The sequence below is a fragment of the Pezoporus wallicus genome, unplaced genomic scaffold, assembly GCF_028554395.1.
Source record: "Pezoporus wallicus isolate ANWC-B61680 ecotype Strahan unplaced genomic scaffold, APGP_CSIRO_Pwel_v1 contig_3817, whole genome shotgun sequence".
In the NCBI taxonomy this organism is placed as follows: Eukaryota; Metazoa; Chordata; class Aves; order Psittaciformes; family Psittacidae; genus Pezoporus; species Pezoporus wallicus.
The window spans coordinates 11,255,189-11,276,750 of NW_026635157.1; the positions used below are offsets into that span (position 1 = coordinate 11,255,189).

At 37.9% G+C, this 21,562-nt stretch overlaps 1 protein-coding gene across 10 annotated transcripts in view; it reads left to right on the plus strand.

Annotated features, from left to right (window-relative positions):
- PTPRK (protein tyrosine phosphatase receptor type K) overlaps positions 1 to 21,562 on the plus strand; it is a 400,993-nt gene that overhangs the window by 84,669 nt on the left and 294,762 nt on the right. For all 10 annotated transcript variants that reach the window (XM_057408964.1, XM_057408983.1, XM_057408974.1 and 7 more), the window contains exon 2: positions 2,564 to 2,686. In XM_057408964.1, the coding sequence (XP_057264947.1) occupies positions 2,564 to 2,686 (123 nt within the window). The remainder of the gene's footprint in view (positions 1 to 2,563; positions 2,687 to 21,562) is intronic.

A 21,562-nucleotide genomic window follows, 5' to 3' on the forward strand; every position in this document is an offset into this window, starting at 1 on the left:
ATAGTGGGCACAAAGATGAGCAATTAAGCACATTCATCTTCCAAATGAGTCTGGAAGATTCATTGGTAGTTTAAATTTATATACTGAGGACACTTAAACCATTAAAAAGGGTAATGGGTGCCCCACAGGCATGTGCTTCAAAGCCATATGTCATTTTGGTGCTGGGACAGCAGACAGTGATAACTTCCCTTTAAGGGAAACTGCTATTCATTTATCAATTAAGTGTTGAGGGAAATGTTCATTTTTGCTGTAGAGTGATCATAGCAGTGTATTCTAAGTTATGTCAAACCTCAAGATTTATGTTCTAAGCCTTTCCGGCTTGATTATAATAGATGTTAATTAGAAAAGCCTCAGTGGTAACAAGGCATTGGAGTTGGGACTTCTTAAATGCATATGTGTTTCTTTGATGCACAAGTATTTCTCTTCTTGTGTCATGCAGTCTTTGACAGTGATACTAGTGTAGTAACTGGCTTAGTACACACTGACATGTTGGGGCTTTTTTGTTGTTGACACTGTGCTTGTGTTGTCATAAGGCAGCATTTGAGAAAGTTTTGCTAAGATCGAACTGCATATGAAGTCTTCAGGTTTTATGGCACAAGTGTTTAGCAGAAGTGTTGCTACACTATGCAGCGTATAGTGTACAGTGCACATTTTTTGTTCTCTCCTGGCGGTGTCCTTGCCAGCCAAAACAGTGGTTTACAGAGAGTGTACAGAGTGTACACTGGAGTGACAGAGAATGAGTATTTGGCAATTTTTTTTTGCTGAAGTAGAATTAGCTAAAACTTGGGTTTTGTCATTTATTCAAAATAACAGATTCTGATGTAGAAATTCTGATGTAGAACTCTAGGAATTGAGTTGTTTCTAATTGATGATGGAACATAATCTCAGTTTGGGACACAGTCTAGATTTGCTGATGAAATTTAGTGAAAGGGACATCCACTTCCCCAAATATGAACACTGTTTTTACAAACTCTCTTCCTGTTATGTGACATTTGAATATTACATTTTGGGCAGGTAAAAAGTATTTTTATCCTCAGTTTGGTGACATACATTCCTATTCCTCCTTTCCTTATTCTTTGGCCTGTCCTAGTTTTAGGTTGTGTATGTTTTGTACAGAGAGCAGAAATGAGCACAGGCTGTAGTTCTTCAGTCTCCAATCCTTTTCCCACCTCCAGCCCGTTCTCCTCTGGGGTATCCTGTGGGCTGGTGAGAGCCTGGCAGGTAGAGGAGGGTGTTTTCAGTTGATGCAGTGGCAGTGACTCATCTTATGGTGACACTCTAGAATTTATCATAATGAGGGTTTTTGTTTGTTCTTGGGACTTGCAGCACTCGTCCCATATTTTGTATTAGAAAGATAATAGAGTGAACGCAAATGCTCCTGTTACTCTAGAAGTGTCTTCTTAACAAGAAGAATTTTTGTTGTAACAAAAGCTGTTAATTGGATTGTTATGCTATAAGTACTGAGAACAAGAAAAGGGTACAAGAAGTATCTCACCTGATTTCTAATAGTTGTTTATAAGCTAATTCTTGAGCTTTTACATAACTTCTCTCAATTAGAAAGATACTGCCTAAATAAAGATGAATGCACTGTATTTTCTCTTTCACTCTGTCCTGGTCTTGCCTTTATTTTTGATCAGGACAACTGTGTGCTGTGATTTTGATAACACATGCTACAGAGTTGTATGCATGACATCTCTATTTTCTTGTGTTTATGCTCTACTTCTTCTTTGTCTGGGCTCTTTTGATTCCTTTGTTTCTTCTCTCTCAAACCTTGATCTCTTTCTGTGATCATCATGTTTTGTGCTCTTTTTTCTGCAGCCTAGTTAATTGTCTTTAGTTAAGAATCCAATTAAAAAAAGTACTGAATGAGACAGGGCAGGCATTACTGTGTTACATGGGAATGTGGGTGTTTTATTTTCCTCCTTCCCTCATTCTTTACATTTCTTCCATCCTTCTTTCTCCCTGTTACTTCTCCTCACAACTTTAGTTGCAAGATTTTCTTATTTGTTGTTTGTGTGACCCTGAAAAAGTGTTTTTAATTTTTCTTGTTATGCTAGATTGATTTAATAGAACAAGATTATCCATTTCATTCTGCAGCAATTATTTCATTTCTAAGTAATTTTAATTATTTCGTCTCACTGTTTTTATTTTGGGCACAGTATTTATCCTTGTTGTTGGTATTTTGGACTACTTAGGCGTGCAGTGCATCAGAGTTGTTGATTTTCCACTTCATTTTTTGAGCTCAGTCCATTATTTTCCGTTTCCCTCTTGATTTAAGTAGCATGTTGCTTTTTGTCACACAGACAGTGGCCCAGGTTTCACTTGTACTGTGTGACTCGGCCTGTAATCTCATGCTCTGACAGAAGGTGGTTTTTAGGGAAACTGGTTGTGTGAAGCAGAGACATTTCAAAGAGAGGGGAATGCTGATGGGTGAGCTGCTTGTGAACTGTACCACAGACTGCATGGGCTCCGTAGTTGTGTTATGTGCCCAAAAGGAATACCTCTGCTTGATTCTTAGAAGGGGTCTGCTTTTAAATAAACTAATAACAAGTTTCTTCCCTAGGAGGATGTACCTTTGATGATGGTCCTGGACCCTGTGACTACCACCAAGACTTGTATGATGACTTCGACTGGGTGCATGTCAGTGCTCAAGAGCTTCACTATTTACCACCTGAGATGCCTCAAGGTGAGAAACTCTATAGGTACTGAAGGGATGAGTTTATTAGGAAACTCAGAGCCCCACTGAATATGGCCTCAAGGTCGCACTCTGTGATCTCCACTTTAACCTTGATAATGGAGGTTATAAAAAGAAACAACGATTATAAAAATAACAATCCTGGTAACAGAATAACTTTCTCAGATCAAATCCCCCTTTAAAGTTTGGGGGCATAGGGAAGGGAGAAAGGAAGCCATAACCTCTTCAATTCCATTATTCAGGTATGCATTAAAAGAAATGGTGAAAAAAAAGGATACATGCAAAACTGCCATACGCTGATTCTTTCCTTCCCCTCCCTGCAATTGCTCATCATCTGAAAGTAATCAGAAAAGCTTTGATTTATGGAAATATTGCAGTTGTTAATTACTATTTAGGACAGGTAATGAATAACTAAAGAGGTACAGCCTACATGACCTTGCTTGCTCACCTTTGATGAACAGCTTAATCGGCGCTTCCCAGACAGCATGATATGCTGTGAAAATGAAAGCATTTGAAATTCAGCTACATTTTCCAATTAATAATACATTAAGTAATTAATCATGCAGAGGAGGAAAAAAGGTCATGGCTATTTTATTTGTATCTAAAAGGTTTTGAGAAGTGAGGTACATATGGAGAAGGAGTGGGAAATGTTGCCACACAGAAGTAACCTAACCTCTGCACCATTCCTTCTGCTTTTTATATTTTGTTGTGCATTATTAATGGTGGTCAGCGTATGTAATTTTACTTCTTAACTGCTAACTATCTGGGTTCTTCCTGCTTTGGAGTCACTGATATGAGCAGCTGTCATAATGCCCCATATTTTACAAAATAGGTTAATTATGCAAGATCGACTCTTTATTTAATGGACTGCTTGGCACTTCAGTTTTGCATATGGAAGAGTATATTTAAGCCCTGAAGCCTCGGCATTCACAATGGCCTTGCATTAACAAATTTAAACTAGCATCTCCCTTAGGAAGGCTGAAATCAGTTACTTTTCAGATTGTGTTTTTAAGAGTCTATGTGACTTGTTAAAATGGTTGGAGATATCTTAATTGTGATGATCTTGATGATTTACCATTTTATGAGAAAATTTGGTGTTCTCAGACCTCAGGCGTACCTCGTATAGGAAGAACAGCAGTTTGAGGAATTGTTTCAAATTAATCAATATGAAAAGATAGCTGCTTCTTGCTTCTCCCAAATAACATATCTGTCAGGCAAGTTTTCAGAATTAAACGAGTTATGGCACTCTCCGTTGGCACCTGATTTCCATTCAGTTCTGCTAGAGACTTATTTCCATTGGTGTGGGTAGCACGTGGACTCTTTTGGAGGAAGCTGTATGTATTTTGGAGGAAGCTCACATATGTATGTCAAATTGTGGCTGCTCAATATAAACTACCAGAATAAAGTAATGTTTTCAAGATAGTCCAAAACAGATACAGAAAAATCTCTTTTTATTGTTTTTCTTTCCTCTGGTTAGAATTCTAAGCTTCTTGGACCACTGTTTAAAAGTTGGATGCTTGGTAATTGAGGTCCAGACTAAAGGTGAGCAGTCTCCACCTGATGAGCTGCACTTAAAAAGTGCAGGATCTTCAAATCCTGGAGATCTATCCTGTATCTAAATACTTAAGCTCTTTTGCTGTTTGAAATTGGCACACTTATAAATTAAGTCTAAGAATATAACAGTTCTAAAGTGAGTGCTACATTTCTCTGGCAGGTCTGCAGGAAGTGGACCAGCAAGAGGTTCAGGCAAAAGCAGAATGGGAAGTAACAGTGTGCAATCATCTGCTGTGCAGTTTTTTAACATTGCTGGCTATGCCTGATTACTATTGAGACCGTAGATTAGAAAGCAGTTCACTGCTCATGAGGAAGCTATCCAAGTAGGACAAGATGTGGTAACAAAGGAATAGGTAAAATTAAATTACTGCTATTTTCCCTTTGAAAAATCCTGGGGTTTCTAATCTGTAGAAGCCAGGGATCTCCTAGGAATCAGAGTCAGCCTACTTCCTGCTCAATCAGAGAATGAGAGGAGGGAAGGAGTACCCAGAAAAACTGAGTGTCACAGTAACTGAAGTGGTATGGTAGGGACTGTTTTCTCTTTTATATCTTCTCAGGCTCTGTAATCCTTCAGCTAGGCACAAAGCTCTTTAATGCATGCATTGAAGTCTTCTTCATGGACACCCTTGTTCTGTTTGGAGCCTTCCTTTGTCTCTTACATCTCTCTGGAATCCAATCAATATCCTGGCCTTAGTGAATGAAATACATATTCCATATGTACATATTGACTTGGAAGGAGAGCTGTTTTACCTGCATGTTAGAAAGATAATACCCTTATGTTTATGAATAATTTTGAAATAAAGTGAATGCTTAGAGCAGGTGCTTGTGTACAGCTTTAAATACCAACTTGTAAATTGTTTGAACTGCAGCTTATATGGTAAAACCTTGGGATTACTTACTAAAACCTTGGAAAGCACCTGACATCCAGCATTAGGTCTCTAGGAGCATATAAAAGTGACTGTGCTAGATCAAGCTAAAGATCTGGTGGTTTTGAGAGTAGCCATTAACAATTGCCCAGCAAAGAATGCATAGATAGAACAAATGAGTGGTGATCATGCCCTGAATGCTTTCCCAGTTTCCAGCTGTTTGACGTTTACGTATTTCTTCAACTAGAAATGGTCCTTATTGGCAATGTTCTCAATGAATTAATGTTTTTGCCCTGTTGGCTTTGTCTTACTGTGTGTGGGCTCCTTGAAGACTTCTAGTGTTCTGCTATGTCCTATAACAGAGTGCCAGCTTTTGTTACAAATCATGGGAAGATATAGCTCCTCTTCCTTATTTTGAATGTGAATGTGACTTCTGTTTGATACATGTTGGTCTCTTGAACAGGTAGTGAGGAAAAGTGGTTCCTAATCACCTTCTCCAACTATTCAGGTTTTTTAAATGTCTTTTAAACACACATACACACACACACAAAAGTCCAAGACTATTGAGTTGTTCCTTATGTAGAAATAGTTTCACAACTGTGGATTTGCATTTTGTGTGAAGCAAGCATGGTAACCAAATATTATGTTTTTGTAGACATGGTGACAAAAAATAAACTCAAAGTAATTTACCTGATGGTCTCTTTCTGAAGAAAGACATCTGTATGTTGAAGTAAACGCTTTAGTGTGTGCATTTTTTTTTTTTTCAGGTATATGATTTTTCTGCATTATATTGTACAAGATAGAAATTAGAGAATGCTAATAAGATGAAATCCAATTTTGGCTATAGATTTTTCCCAGTTACCTTCTACAGTGAAAAGTAGTGCAGAAGTTAATTTTAACTTTGTAGAAATTATATATGACCTTACATTTTGCCTCATTTTAAAGAATAAAACTAAACTCATTACTCCAATTTAAAAAAAAAAAAGAAAAAATAAAGAAAAAGCCCCAAACAAAACAGTCCTGAAAAATCAAACATTACATACATGGTGAAAGGCAATGGAGATGAGAGGAAGTATGTTGACAAGTAATCTTAAGCCACAGTCTCATAGTAATTTCTTTTATATATGTTTTAGGCTGAATGTCTTTGGCTGCTCGTTCCCATGTCTTGTAGTTCCTGGAGGCATTCTTACATTGCTGCCTCATTCCATTTGCTCTCATGTGCATGTGTTTGTGAAGTGGTGTGGGTAGAAAATAATAACCTGGGGGGTGGGGGTGGACAGGGTAGTGTACAGCATGGGTCAGTTAACCCAGTTCATTGTGCAGCTGTAAAAAGAGCTGTTGCACTGGTGCGACGGATGAGGATCATGGGAGCTGAGATGCCTGAAAGAAATACAAAAATTACACCCTTAGTTTTGTGTGCAACTTGAATTTTCCTGTACAAATAGCGTTGAGTATTTGTTGTGATCCAGAAGGTCAGTTGTGCACTATTTAAGTTCTGCCTTGTACAGAAAGGAAATAGCTTTTGTGTCATTTGTGTGACCCAAAATGAATTTCAGCACGGGACCAACCTAAGTTTTTATGATGTGTGTAGGTGAGAAAGGGGAGCCTGAAGGTCGTGAAATTTGTGTTTTAATATAGATCTCATGTGAATGTGGCTCAGGAAGAAAAGCTATAATGTAGATGTCATATAGATGAGACTTTTGGCCTTTTACTTCACTTTAACTTGCATTTTTCTCCTTCAAAAGTGAAGCCACCAACCCATGAATAAATTTAAATTATGTGTATGGGTACAGTCGGACAAAAGTTAACTGGGAAGCAGTGTCTGCTGAAAGCTGTGTGTTTCTTGAGGCATTGAGAAGATGAGATCTCAATGAACTGACACCATGTCCCAGGTTTCTGAGCTCTTCCATGGAGATGCTGCTCTACACAGGCTGCGCCGGCTTGCTGTTTTGCACTACAGAAGAGTGAAGTTCAAACAGAATGCTTTGTGGGTCTCAGGCAGACTAACAATGTTCACCAGTCTACTGAGCAGTTGAGAGGTGACTTTTCATGGTTGTGCTGCTGTATGGTTCGCATTGCCAGTATAAAGGTAATAGATCAGAGAAACTGTGCACAAGGGGATTTATTGACTAGTCCATGAATTGGCAAATGAGGTTCAGGAAGGTTTAAAGTTTGATCATTGAAAGCTTATTTGGATTATTACATTATGAAATAAATCGGAAAAGCTTGGATCTGTGCTTGGGGCTGCTAAGAAATTCTGATTGTCTGTTTCTTTTATATTTCTTTACGTGATGGAGTAGATATGATTTATTTAAGGTGACTGAGAGAATTTTCTTTTATTTTATTTATTCCTTAAATATTTCAGTCTTTGAACACTCCTTGGCCCCCAAAATTGTGATACTTGTTTCACATTTAACTTGTCAATGTACTACAGAGCTGAATTTATCCTGAATTTGTTTTATACTTCCTTGGTCAGAAAAACATAATTTACTGCTTTTCTTATTCAGTAAGCCTTATGGTTGGTTTCTTGTCTGTATTATTTGTTGGTATCTTTAACAGAAAGGAGCCTAACTTATTAGTGCAGTGCAATTAATGTCTACCTAAGGAACACCTGTAAACATCCTAATCCTATTTGGCTTGCTCAGTACAGTGCAGTAATCAATCTATTGACTAATTCCAAGGATTCCCTGTTGTTTTCAAGCACACTCCACTTGGTATGAAGTGGAGAAAGGAGGGGCACAGGAAAGACTTTATAGATAGTGTACACCATAGCAGTGCTTCTGTGCATTTAAAAAAGTCATTTTTTATAATCAGGAAATTTAGGCATTGGGTTAATAAAAGTAAGCTTTTTGTAGCAATGGAAATGATTTTCACACTTGTAACATCTAGGTGTTGTTTTTTTAATTTGTTGACACAGATGGATTTATTCTTTTTCATTTGCATGGTGAAAGAATATTTAAGAAATATTTGGGCTGTATTTGCATAAAATAAACTTCATCTTCCAGGTCAGCTGCTGCTATGCCTGTGTCTGCAGTGATATTTTGGGGTTGATTTTTTTTTTTTTTTTTAATTGCTTTTATTCTTTAAAGTCATAGTCCTCTTGTTCAGCCATACCTCTCCCATGCAGTACAGACACCAAAAAACCTCATTTGTTCTTGAATAGCTTCTCTTTTTACTGGCTTGTATGTGTCGAATGAGTACGTTTTGCTTATCTCAATTCCATTTTAGGAAATCTGTCAGATTGTTGTTTTGAATGTAGAGTAACCAAACTCTAGTGGAAACTGTATAAAATACTGCCTTCTGAGAAACTGTTCCATCTCTTTCTTAGTTTTTTATCTTTTTTTTCCCCTAGTTCAGTATTTCAAGCATTAGTTTATTACCCTGAATCTGGAGTAATAATTTAAAGCAAGGGGAGAAATCTGTTTGCTATAGATAGGAGTTCCAAAGTAGTACATTAGTCTTAGGCAAATCCACCTTTGCCATGCTGGGTACCATCAGAGCATTCATAATAGTATTCTTGCTGTGGATGCAGCCTTCTATCGCATGGTGCAGCCTTCTAGCTTACAATATGTATATCACAAGGTGTTCGAATGGTATTGGCGATCACTGCGACACTGTCAGTGGGGGCAAGAAATGTCCAGTTCTTCAGTTTTTTTCACCTCTTACTGCTGTTAGGAGTCCAGACTCCAAGTGGAAGTATTTCCTTGCTTACATGAAGTCAGCTGCGGCTCAGGGAACTGTGAATGTCAGTAAGAGGCATTCCTGAAGCTGCTATTTTAATAGCATTATAAAGGGTGAGCAAAAAGCAGAATGGTACTGTGCTAGTCTTTCAGAGTAAGAGTTTGAACAGCACCCTGGTAGCCTGGAAGGTGTTCCAGGTTGAGGTGTTCAGAGTGTGGAAAGCTGGAAGCCTTAAATGCAGTGGAGTAGTGCTTGTTTGTTGTCTTGCTGCTTCCCTGGATGGAGAAGAGCAAGCCAGACCTGCTTTGAGTATATCTGCCTGTTGTGCCATTGTCCTACCCTCTTTTTCACTCTCAGCCTGCTTGTGTGTTTGTTTGCTTATTTGTTTCCCCTCCTGAAGATAAAAGACTGGGAAGCAAGGTAGTTATCTGTTGAGTGTAGTGGGTGGCCAGACCCAAGCTGTTACACTGTTACTTCTCACTTGGCTTTGTTTGTCTCAGAGCTCGGGGCACAGCTCCTGCGTTCCTGCCCACAGACCATGGTGTGGGGTCAGCACATCTGGTGACATTGTAGCCTTTGGCTGCACCCTTTAACAGGGAAGATAAAAGGTAGACAATTAGCATATGTGAACTAATTTTATGTTTGCATGGCCACTTCAATTCCTTGTAAGTGTAGGTGGCCCTTACCCCCTCCCCCTCACTGCAGAGTAAGGGCATTCGCAATCCCACTTTTAATACAGGACTACTTAAGCAACTGGCAACTAGTATTTGAATTACCTATGTATCTATAACCTGAGCAATGACAACCCCAACGATGCAAGTAGCAATCTGTGTAAAAACAACAAAAAACTTAAAAGTGTGAACAAGTGAAATTCAATAAGCCACATAACAGCAGGGAAACAAAGGGAGATGATGCTTTCCTGCACATTTTTTTCATGTACAGTGCCTGAGATTTTCCTTTCTACTTAAATATTGATTTTTGAGGTCTAACCCTTTTGCTGCTCAGTAATTTATGTTCCCTTGTTGGTCTTTTGCTGCAGGTCCATGCTGATGCAGCAGTCACTGATGTTTGTTAATAGTGACAAAAGCTATTTTTAATATTGGGCATTTCTGTCATTACTTATACGAATCGCTGTTATCAAAGCGATTATGACCAGGAAGTCATGTTGCTTTCCCTTGTATATGATGTTTGCATTTGTTTCTGAATCTTCCTTAATCATTACCATGGGTAATGTTGCTGCCACAGATATAGTGACATCCAAAGCTGTCTTCTTTCTTCCTATCTTCTCCTGGACTTAAAAGTGTAAACTCCTTTAAATATGTTTTAGTGTAGATGTTAGAATGTTATTCATAAACTAAATCCGTGAAGAACATGACCAACTAGGAAAAAATTATTACTCTTACAATGTAGTGCATTTTTTCATTCCAAAATATATTGCTTCTGTCCAAAGATGGGTGGATTCTAGTTAGATTTAAACCATAGTTAAAATTAGGAAAAAAGAAAACTTGAATTAGATCATATATTTTAAATTTTGATATCTGTTTTACACAGTGTCTATTTTGGAGAAGAAAAAAAAGTAACACCCTCCCTTCCCCTGCCCCTTTCTTAAAGGGCTCTCATCTCATTCAAGAAGCGATTCACCAGAGCTGTCACAGGCTCAGATGGCCTAGATATCAAAAGTTATATGGTCCTCTGGTGAAGGCGATGTCTCTGTTTGATACAATAAGCAACTCCCCCCTAAAACATGACAAAACACACACACATAAAGAAAAAAAAAAACCCACCAAAAAACCACACCTAAACAAAAAAAAAAAAACAACACCAAAAAATCAACTTCCTCCTTTGTCTTTCTGAAAAGCAGTTGTTAGGGTGTAACAGCTATTTGTTCTATTTTGGATCAAACCATATTTAACTCCCTTGAGGAAGAAAGCCTAGCCATGTATAAACACAAATCAGACATGCCATACTATTTTAGAGAAAGTCAACAAACAGTATGATCTAAGCATTTCTCTTGTGCATTTGGTTTCTCTTAACTAATTCCCATGAATGATTAGAAAGCATGTGGCATTCAAACACAAGAAACTATTGTTGTTGATGTTTCCTCTTTGGCATAGCTGACATCTGCTAACCCAGCTTTTACATTCTATTGGCTTCTCCCACTGTGTGTGTGTTTCTGCCAAGCTTATGGATTGCTTTGAGATCTCTGAATTAGCGGACTTTTTAAAGGAAATAAAGAAAACAGGCACTTAAGTGACATCTGCAGTGCTAATAGCGAGTGTCCCTTGTACAGTCAATAGAGATGGCTTCCCATGCTCTTTGTGACTTTTGGTTACAGTCACTTGGGAGCAGGTTGCTCTGGCTCCAGATTTTCTAGGTGGGTCCTTATCACTTTACTCCAGACTGGCAGCAACAGCTCTACTTTCTAATTAGACTGCAGTTGCAGGTACAAATTAAGCCAATATAAGTTTCCAATTAGGCTGCAGCATCCCAAGTCACAGTGAACCAACCTGATTCCTTAATGCTGAGTAAAGGGATTATTCTGTTCCTTTTTACTCCCTCTCCTCTCTTGCCTTCATGCTTCAGCTAGCCTCCCTAGCTAGCTTTACTCATCTGAGCTTACTGAGAGCCAATATAACTCGTTATCCCAGGGAAAATATAGCTGTTGTCTTTCTAAATTCAGCTGGTTTAGTGAATTGTGTTGACTTGTGGAAAGGTCTGACAAGCATCAGAGCAAGCAGCATCAGGAAATGAAGGAGCTGGAAGGAGGAGAGGCATAAACTTGAGGAGAGAGGCAGGCAGGGAGCTGTTAGGTCATGACGCCTGTAAGCTGTAAATGGCAGTTTGTGCTTTGACTTTTGTGATAAATATAATCTAATTTCCACCCTGTCAGCCCCAAGTTTTTCATTGCACGGTCCTGTCAGTACCCTCAGAGATGAGTCTGTTCATCTTGTGAGTCAGACAAATATGCAGTTGCATGTAAGTGCCCTAACCAAATGTGGAGAACCATGTAAATAACTTCTTTGGAGGCTTCAATCAGGTATATAGTCCAGACCCTCTTGAGTGTTTTGTTTTGCATAGTTGCAAACGTTCTCTGCTGTACTTCATTAAGCGTATAAGGAAGATGAGGTTATCACCAATTAAAAAGTGATGGGTTACCTAGGAGCAGGTGACTGCACAAAGAGAACTGCTGCATGAAGAAAATGTAGCCTAGTCAATAATAAGGTTGGGTTACCATAGCTTAAAGCAATCATAGGCAGAAGTGTAAAAGAAACATTTTAGATTAAAAAAAAAAAAATCAGATTATTTCCTCTAGAATAAATAGATTTGGCAATTTGATCAGTTGACCTAGTATGTAAAGGAAAAAAAACTTTTTAAATTTACCATGCAAATTTACTTACATTTGTAAAAAAAAATATTACTCATAATCTATACAACCTAATTAACATATACAATTTATATTTATATAAAATTATATCCATGTAATATGTAGAAATTATATAAAGATTTTGATTAAGAAGGGTGAAAGAAGCAAAGCTACGAAACAGTAGATATTGTATGGGTAAGGATCAGTGGATAAGTCAGCACAGGTGATATTGCAGTGAGTGTCTGCTACAGCCTATCAGGAGCCAGGAGGTAGCTGAAGCCCTCATTATGCAGCTAGTGAAAGCCTCACAGTCATAGACTCTGAGAAGTGCTGCCTTTACAAACAAGGAAGAACTGTTGGAGTATGGTTGAGGCAGCTGAAATGACCATGAAACTTCAGTTTAAGATCCTGAGAGGAGTCACCAAGACGAACGGGAGAATTACAGCCTTAGACTTCTGAAGAGTTTAGGGATTTGCTTGGCAGGATCCCATTAGGAGGTGCCCTGAAGGGCAAAGGGACCAATGACAGCTGGTTAATCAAGGGCAGCCTCTTGGAGCAGAGGGATGGACTGTTGACCTCATGCAGACAGTTGAGCAGGCATGGCAGAAAGCTATTATGGATGAACATGGTGATCCTCACTGAGCAAAAAAAGAGAGCGCACAGAGGCAGAAGCAGAGACAGGCTACTTGGGATACATTGCCTACTTATGTAGGGGTGGAGTTAGGAGAGCCAAAGCTCATCTGAAATTGAAGCTAGGGAGGAGGGTGGAGGACAGCAAGAAAGGCTTCCTCTGTAAGTACACTGACAGCAAGAGGAAGGGTAAGGAAAGATTGAGCGCATTCCCCAGTGGGATTTTGGACCCAGTGTGAAGGGAAAAGTGGGTGTACTTGATGCCTTCTTTGCCCCAGCTTTCAAAGTTAGAGGTTTTCAAAGGTTTTATAGCCTGGCAGAGTCTGTGGGAGGGAGAATGCACCTGCAGGAGATGAGGATGACTTAACCACTTGGACATGTACAAGACTGTGGGACCAGCTAGGATGCATCCAAGAGGTAGCTGATGTCATTGTGAGGTTGCTCTTTGCTATTTTCAAAAGTCATGGCACTTGTGGGAGGCTTCTCAGGACTGGAAAATGATAGTATCACACCCATCCTCAAGGTGGATGAGAGAAAGGGTACAGGGAACTGCAGGCTGGTCTGTCTGCAGACTTCTCCTGGGAAAATGATGGAACAGCTCATTGTAGAAACAGTTTCCAAAAATGCTAAAGACAAGAAAAGGATTGGTGGGAGCAGCCAACATAGGTTCTAAAAGGGCCACTCATACTTGATCAACCTCACTACTTTCTGTGCTATGAGCTAGACAAGAAAAAAGTAGTATGTGTTGTATGCTTTGGCTTTATCTAGGCCTTTGACCCAGTGTCTCATAGTTTACTTATCACTGACCTGGTGAGATATGGTCTGTGAAAGCTGATAACGAACGAAAAAATCTCTGGAATCCCAGGCTTAAAAGTTATGATCAAGGTTGCAAAGCCCTGCTCGTTGTCAGTTTAACATCAGTATGCTGGAGGGGAGGGCTGTGCTTGGAGGGTCATGGACAGGTTGCAGAAACAACTGCTTGAAGAAATGGGCTGACAGGGACTTTGTGAAATTTAACACAGGGAGATGGAAAGTTCTGGCCCTGGGGAGGAGCAGTAACCTCATGCACTAGCACATCCTGAGGCCACTTACCCAGAAAGCAGCTTTGGAGAACCTGGGAGTCTTGGTGGACCATCAGCCAGCAATTCATTTTTGCTGCAAAGGTGGCTAACAGCCTCTTGGGCTGCAGTAGCCAGGAGGTGATCCTTCATCCCTGCTCAGCACTGGAAAAATACAGTTGGAGTGCTGTGTCTGGTTCTGGGCTCCCCAGTACGAGAGGGACATGGACATAATGGAATAATTCTAGCAAAGGGCTACCAAGCTCATCAGGGAGTGGAATACAGGGCATCCAAGGAGAGTCTGAGAGAGGTGGGCCTATTCAGCATGGAAAAGAGAAGGGAGACCTTGTTTGTTTAGAACTGGCTGATTGGAAGATAAGAAGAAGGTAAAGCTGTACCCTTTTCTAATGGTGACGGGATGAAGGGTGATGTGTGCAAGTTGTTATGTGGGAAATTCTGGTTAGATACTAGGAAATATTTTTTACCATCTGAGTGGTCAAATGGAGCAGGTGCCTACAGATAGTGTGGGATCTTCATCCTTGGAGGTGTCAATGACCTGATAGGTCTGCCATGAAGTTTAGACTGATTTGAGCAGTGGGTTGGACTAGAATGACCTTCAAAGGTCCTTTCAGACCTGAACTACTCTGTGACTCCATGAAAACAGGTATATCAGGATGCTGATTAAGAATGAGTATAAATCAATGATTAGAAAATTAAGATGAATAAAATTAAACAGGAAAAAATAGACTAGCAAGTTGAACAACATACAGGGAAAATTATGTGGGTTTCTGCCTGTCACAAATCAGTATTGGGTAATGATAGTACAGATCTGAGTGAGTTGAGAGTTCTGCTCAGAAATAGGCAGGATACAGTACTCCTTACTCAGGTAGTAACATACTTTCTTATCCCACTAGTAACTGGGATATCATATGGCAACTGCTGAAAAATAAATACATGTTAAATCTGTGGAACAGTATAATTTGCATGCAGGACCTTTTGTATCAAACCCTTGATTCAAGACTTTTCCAAATTATTTGTACTATCTTTTTAAGATGAGGTAGATTTTTTTTTTTAAGATTATAGATTATTCCAAGTTTTTATGCTTTAATTTTTTAAATCTGATTATGAGTTTGTTGGTGTGATGATGCCATTGTATGAGACATTGTCATTTTTTTGAAGACTAGAAACAAGGCAAAACTTCTGGTGCCATTTAAAATAAGCTGCTTAGGAGGCAGTTGATATGATGTCAGCAGAGAAGTATCACGAGGCAAATGAAGCTTAAAGGTGGTAACATAAGTAGATTTTTTTGTTTGTTTTGTTGTGTTTGTTTTATGAAGGTAACTGTGAAGCCAGTGTTTTATTCACAGGATATTCCTTGTTTTGCTACCTGTGTTCAGTCAGCCGTTTATGACTAAATGTATTTGTGGGACTGCAGCTTGAAAAGCAATGACTCAGAAGATTCTGGGGATCACAGGCAGTCTTACAGCCACGCATGGATGTAAGTACTGTTGCAGTGTGCATTGTTGGTGGGCAGAAGCAGTTATGTTTGCAGTGAGTGTTTGCCCTTGCGATTGCCTTATTTCAAAACCAGATTCTGATATACAGAAAAGAACAGAGAACAGAGCAGTGAGCAAGGTTAAGGATTCAGAAAGTGCCTCTTGATGAGACTGGGGAGTAGTGGTCTCTTCAGTCAATCTGAAAAAACATTTCAGCTTTTGTGAGAATGGCTAGAAAGTGGCTGCGTGAGGAAAAGGTTTAATTGGTGATAGCTATTAAACTTGGCCAACAAAGACATTGTAGTATCTAATGATTGTAAGTAGAAGTTACATGAATGCTCCTCAGCCCGATTTTAAACACTTATTTCCTCAGTGAGGGAAGCTAACATTCAAACAATTTTGGTTAGGTTTAGATTTTATTTTTATTTTTTTTTCTAGTTTTGTCACTTTTTAGCTTTCACTGACTGTAATTGTCCTACTTCAGACCTTGTTTACATATTTATCAGTTTCCACGTGTGCAATCTGAAAACAACTATATGTTCGGGCTGGAGAAGCGATTGCATGGATATGTGCTGTGAAGGTGCAAGCTGGGTAATGAGCTGAAATGCAAAAGCCTGAAGGCACCTAGGCCTTTCATTGTCTGTCTGGGGAGAATTCAGTTTCCAGGAAGTTGCTTGGTGGAAAGATTTATTTATTTATTCATTTATTTTTTATATATATTCATAGCGTGGCAGCATTTTAAAGTCTGTAAAGGATGTCCAAAACTTTCACATTAGTAAGTTAGATAACTATGGCATGACCAAGAGTTCAGCACCAGCTCCTTAGGCCAGGATCACCCCTTAGCAGCCCAGTGTTCCTTTACTCGGCCAACTTATCCCTCCTGTCTCCTAAAACAAACTGCTCCCTCCATATTCCTTCCCAGCTACACTGAGACAGGTTCTGTGTACTCCAAATCTCCTTCTTGTTTGAGATCTCAGGGAATGACTCTGTCTGCTCAATCATGTGCACCCGCAAGCAGGTGCTAGGAGTGACATCAGGACCTAGTGCTCTAGCAGAGGTCACTCTTGGAGCCATACACATCTTGAAAATGTATACAGCTTCAGCCGCTCTCCTTGATCAGTGTAGTTGGCCATTATAGGTGTGATTCCCCAGATGTGGGAGGTCACAGCAGTGCTGGAGAGTCATGCATCATGCATACCTCCTTGAAGGACCTGCAATATTTGTGTCAATATATATTATTTTATAACTTCTAAATAGTTAAGGTATGTTTTGATAAGATTTTAATAAACATAATCTGAAACTGCTTATTAAACTATACAAAGCTGCTCAAGCAGTACTGTTAGCTTCTTGGTTCTGGAGCTTCATGTATAATATAGAGTCTGTTTTAGAGCTAGTAATAACTTGCAATTTCAATCTTTTTAAGATAGAGTAGCAAACCAAGTGTTTTCTTTGCCATCATGATAGTTGTGGCAATTGAGTATTTTGGTGAGAGTGGGGAATAAGAAAGTATTTATTCAATATTCATCTTTTATTCAGCAGCGGTTTACTGAACAGGAGAGAAATGCAATGTGGTGCATAATTGCCATAATGAATAGGTACTGAGTTTAACAGTTGAATGAAATTTGTTTATTATAAATCCTTATGCTCTTCAAGTGTGGAGTAGGTTACATTGTTTTATACTTTATTCAGGTGTGCTGCATTGTTGTTTTTTTTTTTTTTTTGTTTGTTTGTTTTTACTTTGAAGGTTAAGTAAAACAGAAAAAAATAATGAAGGAAATCCTTTGTTTCTTGGAGGGAAAGCACATAAAATTCGGGAAGCCAGAATCTTGTGGAACTTAAACCTGAACTTTAAGAATAGTCTAGAAAATGATTGATTTCTTTGAAGATTTATGTAAGGATTTTTATAACTTACCAGTTCACAATTGTATAGATAACTGATCAGGATACTGCAGCATATTTGCAGAAGAGATCATGTAGACTTTAGAATGTGATTCTCTTTGGTCAGTGTGTTAGTACTGTTAAAGATGAACAAATAATGAAAACAAATGTCCCTAAGTTAGCGGTATAAAAGCATTGTTAAGGATGTGAAGATGTTACATCTCTACAATCTGTTTGTCTTCCTTCACTTCAAAACTTAGGAGGACTAGTTAGAAATGTACTGAAATCTTTTGAGGGTATGTGGGAGTTACAATAAAGAAAATTGACTTAAAGGAACTGAAGTCTAAGTATCAACTAAAAATAAGTTCCATTGTGTACTTCTATCCCTTCATCTAAACATATATTGTAAACGTGAGACTAAAAACACCTTATCTGTTGATCTACTTCTCTTTAAAATTTTAATTGAGATTGGACAGTTATGTAGAAAAAGAAAATCCCGAGTTAATATAAAACCGGAAGTAGTAGTGAAAGAATTTTATTGATAAGCTTATAAGATCTAAAGCTGATGGACTGAATGCTTAAATTATTTGGCAGGTTTCATAAAAACTGTTTTGTTTAAAAGTTTATATTTTGAAATAAAGTTTGAGAAATAAAACAAATCTAATCTAAAAGTGCTTTTCATTGTGGACCACTACACTTTTGTTCCATTACTAAATTCAGCTGCTATACCAGTCTGCTTTCAGATAACTTCCAAGAATATTCGGGAGTGCTTTATGCTAAACATTAACCAAAAGTTGCTTTTAATTCATCATTCCCTGCAACAGTCTTTGTTCTGCAATACCATCAGCATACTAGTTTTCTGTAAGATCTGACAATTTGATCGAACATCTGAACTTGAAATACACACATTAATGCTTCCCATGTTTGGAGCTGATAGGATACTGAATATTTTTGGCATTAAATAAGCAAGTTAATTTTAATATTTTTAAAAACCTATGGTAATTTGCATGCTTCTGTAATGCCTCTGTACTTGATTGAAATTTATAATAGGAAGAAAAATTACATATAATGATGTTTATCTTTGACCTTCTATGTTAATTAAAATGGTAACTATCTCTAGTTCTCTTTCATTACCTAAATGATGAAAAATGATGATTTTGTACTTTGTCATTTGCTAGCCATCCCCTCCCCTTTTTACTCAGTCTCTTCCCCCTCCCTCTCATCCTCTCATGAAATGCTTTAACTTACCTTACAACCACTACATTGAATGCACAAGGTCATACAATACAAGGGCACCCAAAGCTGCAGCAATGTGACTGCATTGCTTTACAATCAGTTTGTTTGCTTTACATTATTGCATATATACGAGATCTGAAGGATTCTACTATTCCTTTCATGTCTTTCCCACCTCCAGGTACCTTCCTTTGTGCTAAATGAGACTAAGTGATACACTAAGGAAGCCCGAGGCAAGAACAAGCAAGCATTTTTCGTATATATTTGCACCACTTATAAAAACAAAACAAAAAAGTAATGACTCAAGTTTTAACCTTTTCTCAACTTGATGAAATGCCAGCCATTTACAAAATTCTTAATTGACCTTTGAAATATAAACTTAGAATTTATTCACCAAATTAATTCCTCTGAAAGGAAGTCCTGAAGATGAAACTTCCCATGAGTATGTGGGCATGTTGGAACAGAATGTAAATAAGGAGTATGTAGGTTTGTAGGATTATTTGTTTGCTTTTTATTTACAGAAGACTGACTTAATGTATAATGATGAAGAATTGCTCCTGTTGCTTTCAAGCCAGAGCGTAAAGAGAGTTAATGTTGCCATGGTACATGGCAAAATTTAGGTCAAATATGTTTGATTTGAAATTCAGGACCCTATTGTAATGAGGGAGAACAGAGACCCTGCATGGCTTTCTGGCTCAGGTTTTGTTCTGGTAAAACAGGTGCAATGAAGGCGAAGTCTCCTGATGCTTTGAGCTTCGTAAGATCGCAGCTGGTCTTCTACATCTGAATGAAAAAAAAAAGGCTAGATCACCAATGAAAATAATCAGATGCTTTTATGAAAAGCAAATACTGCTTTTAAAAGTTCCTCTACCCAAGGGTTTTCTCTTGACAGCCTGCTTAAATATACAATTACTATATGATGCTTTGTTTTTGGTTATGGGCCTTCTTTCATCTGGTAGTTTAGTCTTGAACCAAATCTGGAAGCAGATATGGTTTTGTTGAGATTTTTGTTGGGAATGCCTAGCACTAGTACTATGTTACTTTTTTTTTAAATCTGGCCAAATGTATAGTCTTGTGCATCAGTGAGTTAGGAAACTGGGGAATGTTACCAATATATACAAATATGTGCAGGGAATGTGTAAGGAAGACTGAACCAGGCTCTTTTCAGAGATGCCTAATGCAAGACAGGAGGCAGCAGGCACAGTGTGGGACACAGGAGGTTCTGTGTGAATATCAAGAAACATCTTTTTACTGTGATAAAAAAGGTTTGGAGCAGATGAACTCTAGAGGTGCCTTCCAGTCTCTTATTCTGTGAAATCTTTGTTTTTCTGTAACTGAGAAATACTTTTAAAATAAGATTTACTGCTTCAGAACGCAAGAAAAACGAATATTCCAGCTCTGGAAGTATTGTCCAGCTCTTTTCTTGTTGTGGTCTGTATATATGGAAGCAGCCTTTTTTTTTCTAGACTTTTATTGGGAATAAAACTAGAAGATCATTGGAAAATTTTTTCCTTTTTAAGTGTTGCACAGGTATTAGGATTCTCGTATTACTTTTCCCAATTCATATAGGCAGTATTGCTCACAGTAAGTATAACTCAAGCAAAACACATTAATCTTACACCACTACTTTTTTCTTTTTTTTTTTTTCCCTAATAATCACAACTTTAGCATGATTGTTCTGACTGATTTCTTATGTTGGCAATGTTAATTTATGTAGTTTCTGGGGGCAGCACAGGCAGTTTTATTACTGCTACAGCATTTCATTATAACGAGCATTCTACAAATAGGTAGCATGCATGCCAATGTTTGAGATTTATGAGAGAGAGGAGGGAAGAGTAGATTTGTTCACATTTTCTTCAATCTTTGCCTGACTTTTTTTTTTTACTATAGCTGTAAAATAGTTTTCAAAGATTTAATCTACTCTGAAATAGTACAAGTCTGTAAAAATACAGAAGGTAGGTATTTTAGTGTTTTTGAAGTTTCGGGTTTATGATGTGCCATATTGTATTAGGTATATGCATAAGTTGCAGTGCATTGTGCCTTTAACTGGCATGATATAGTAATTTCAAGTCTTTAAGTGCTTTATTAAGCGATGGAGAGATTGGAGAATATTTTTGCTATCCAAGAGACGGGACCATAATTAAAGGAGGCGCAAACCCACATTTATAAGATATATGGCACATCTGGCAGCTTGTGTGAAGATAATATGTTTGTTTTGCTGTGGGAATGTCTGCAATTGTATCTGCCAATCTGACACAGTAGGAGTAGAGCTAATGGGGTTGCCTAGCAAAAAGTGCATCAGGAGGAAATCAGGGTTAAAAATAAGCATACATATGAAAAGAGAGCAAAAGATTTATAATGGATGCACAACTGTTCCAAGTTGTTATGGCAACTAACATTTTAGACCCATAATTACATAATAACAATGCTGCCAATCCTAAATAGATTGCATTTTTGTTATGTGTTTTTCTTCAATATTTTTTAAAATCTTGAAATATTTCCTAAAATATTTAGTATTAGAAATTCTCTGTCAATGTAAAGTCTGTATATTTTCATTTCTGTAAAACTATGCTGAACAACAAAATAAAACTGAATGGAAAAAATCTAAAACATAAAATACAGGCAGACTCTGTGTGATTTCAGTACCAAAGCAATTTTTTTTTTTTTTTTTTTGCTAAAACCTAGAACAGGTATAAAGATATAAATCTTACTCCTATTTGTTATCTTAGACTTAAATAATGGGGTTTTCTAACTTTTTGAACTCAAGCTAATAATGCTGTTAACTCTCTTGGGACAATTTTTAGGAAAGCCTTTGGAAATGCTCAGAAATAATAACCAGAGTTCATCGTTTAGTTATCTGCCCTAATTGTCCCAAAAGGGAGAATAAATCTATTTTGTTCCCACCACCTCTTGAAACCAGGTTTTTCAGAAAGTCTATGTAACAGGTGCTATGAGAAATTAAATATAATGAAGGTGCAGCTCTTCCAAGAGTGAAGAAAACATTTCAGAATAGCAGGATTTCACTGTTCCTTGTGTCTTAAGAAGTTACTGTGTCAAAGCATTGTTTTAAGATTTGGTATAAATATTACTAAGTTTGATTAAATAAT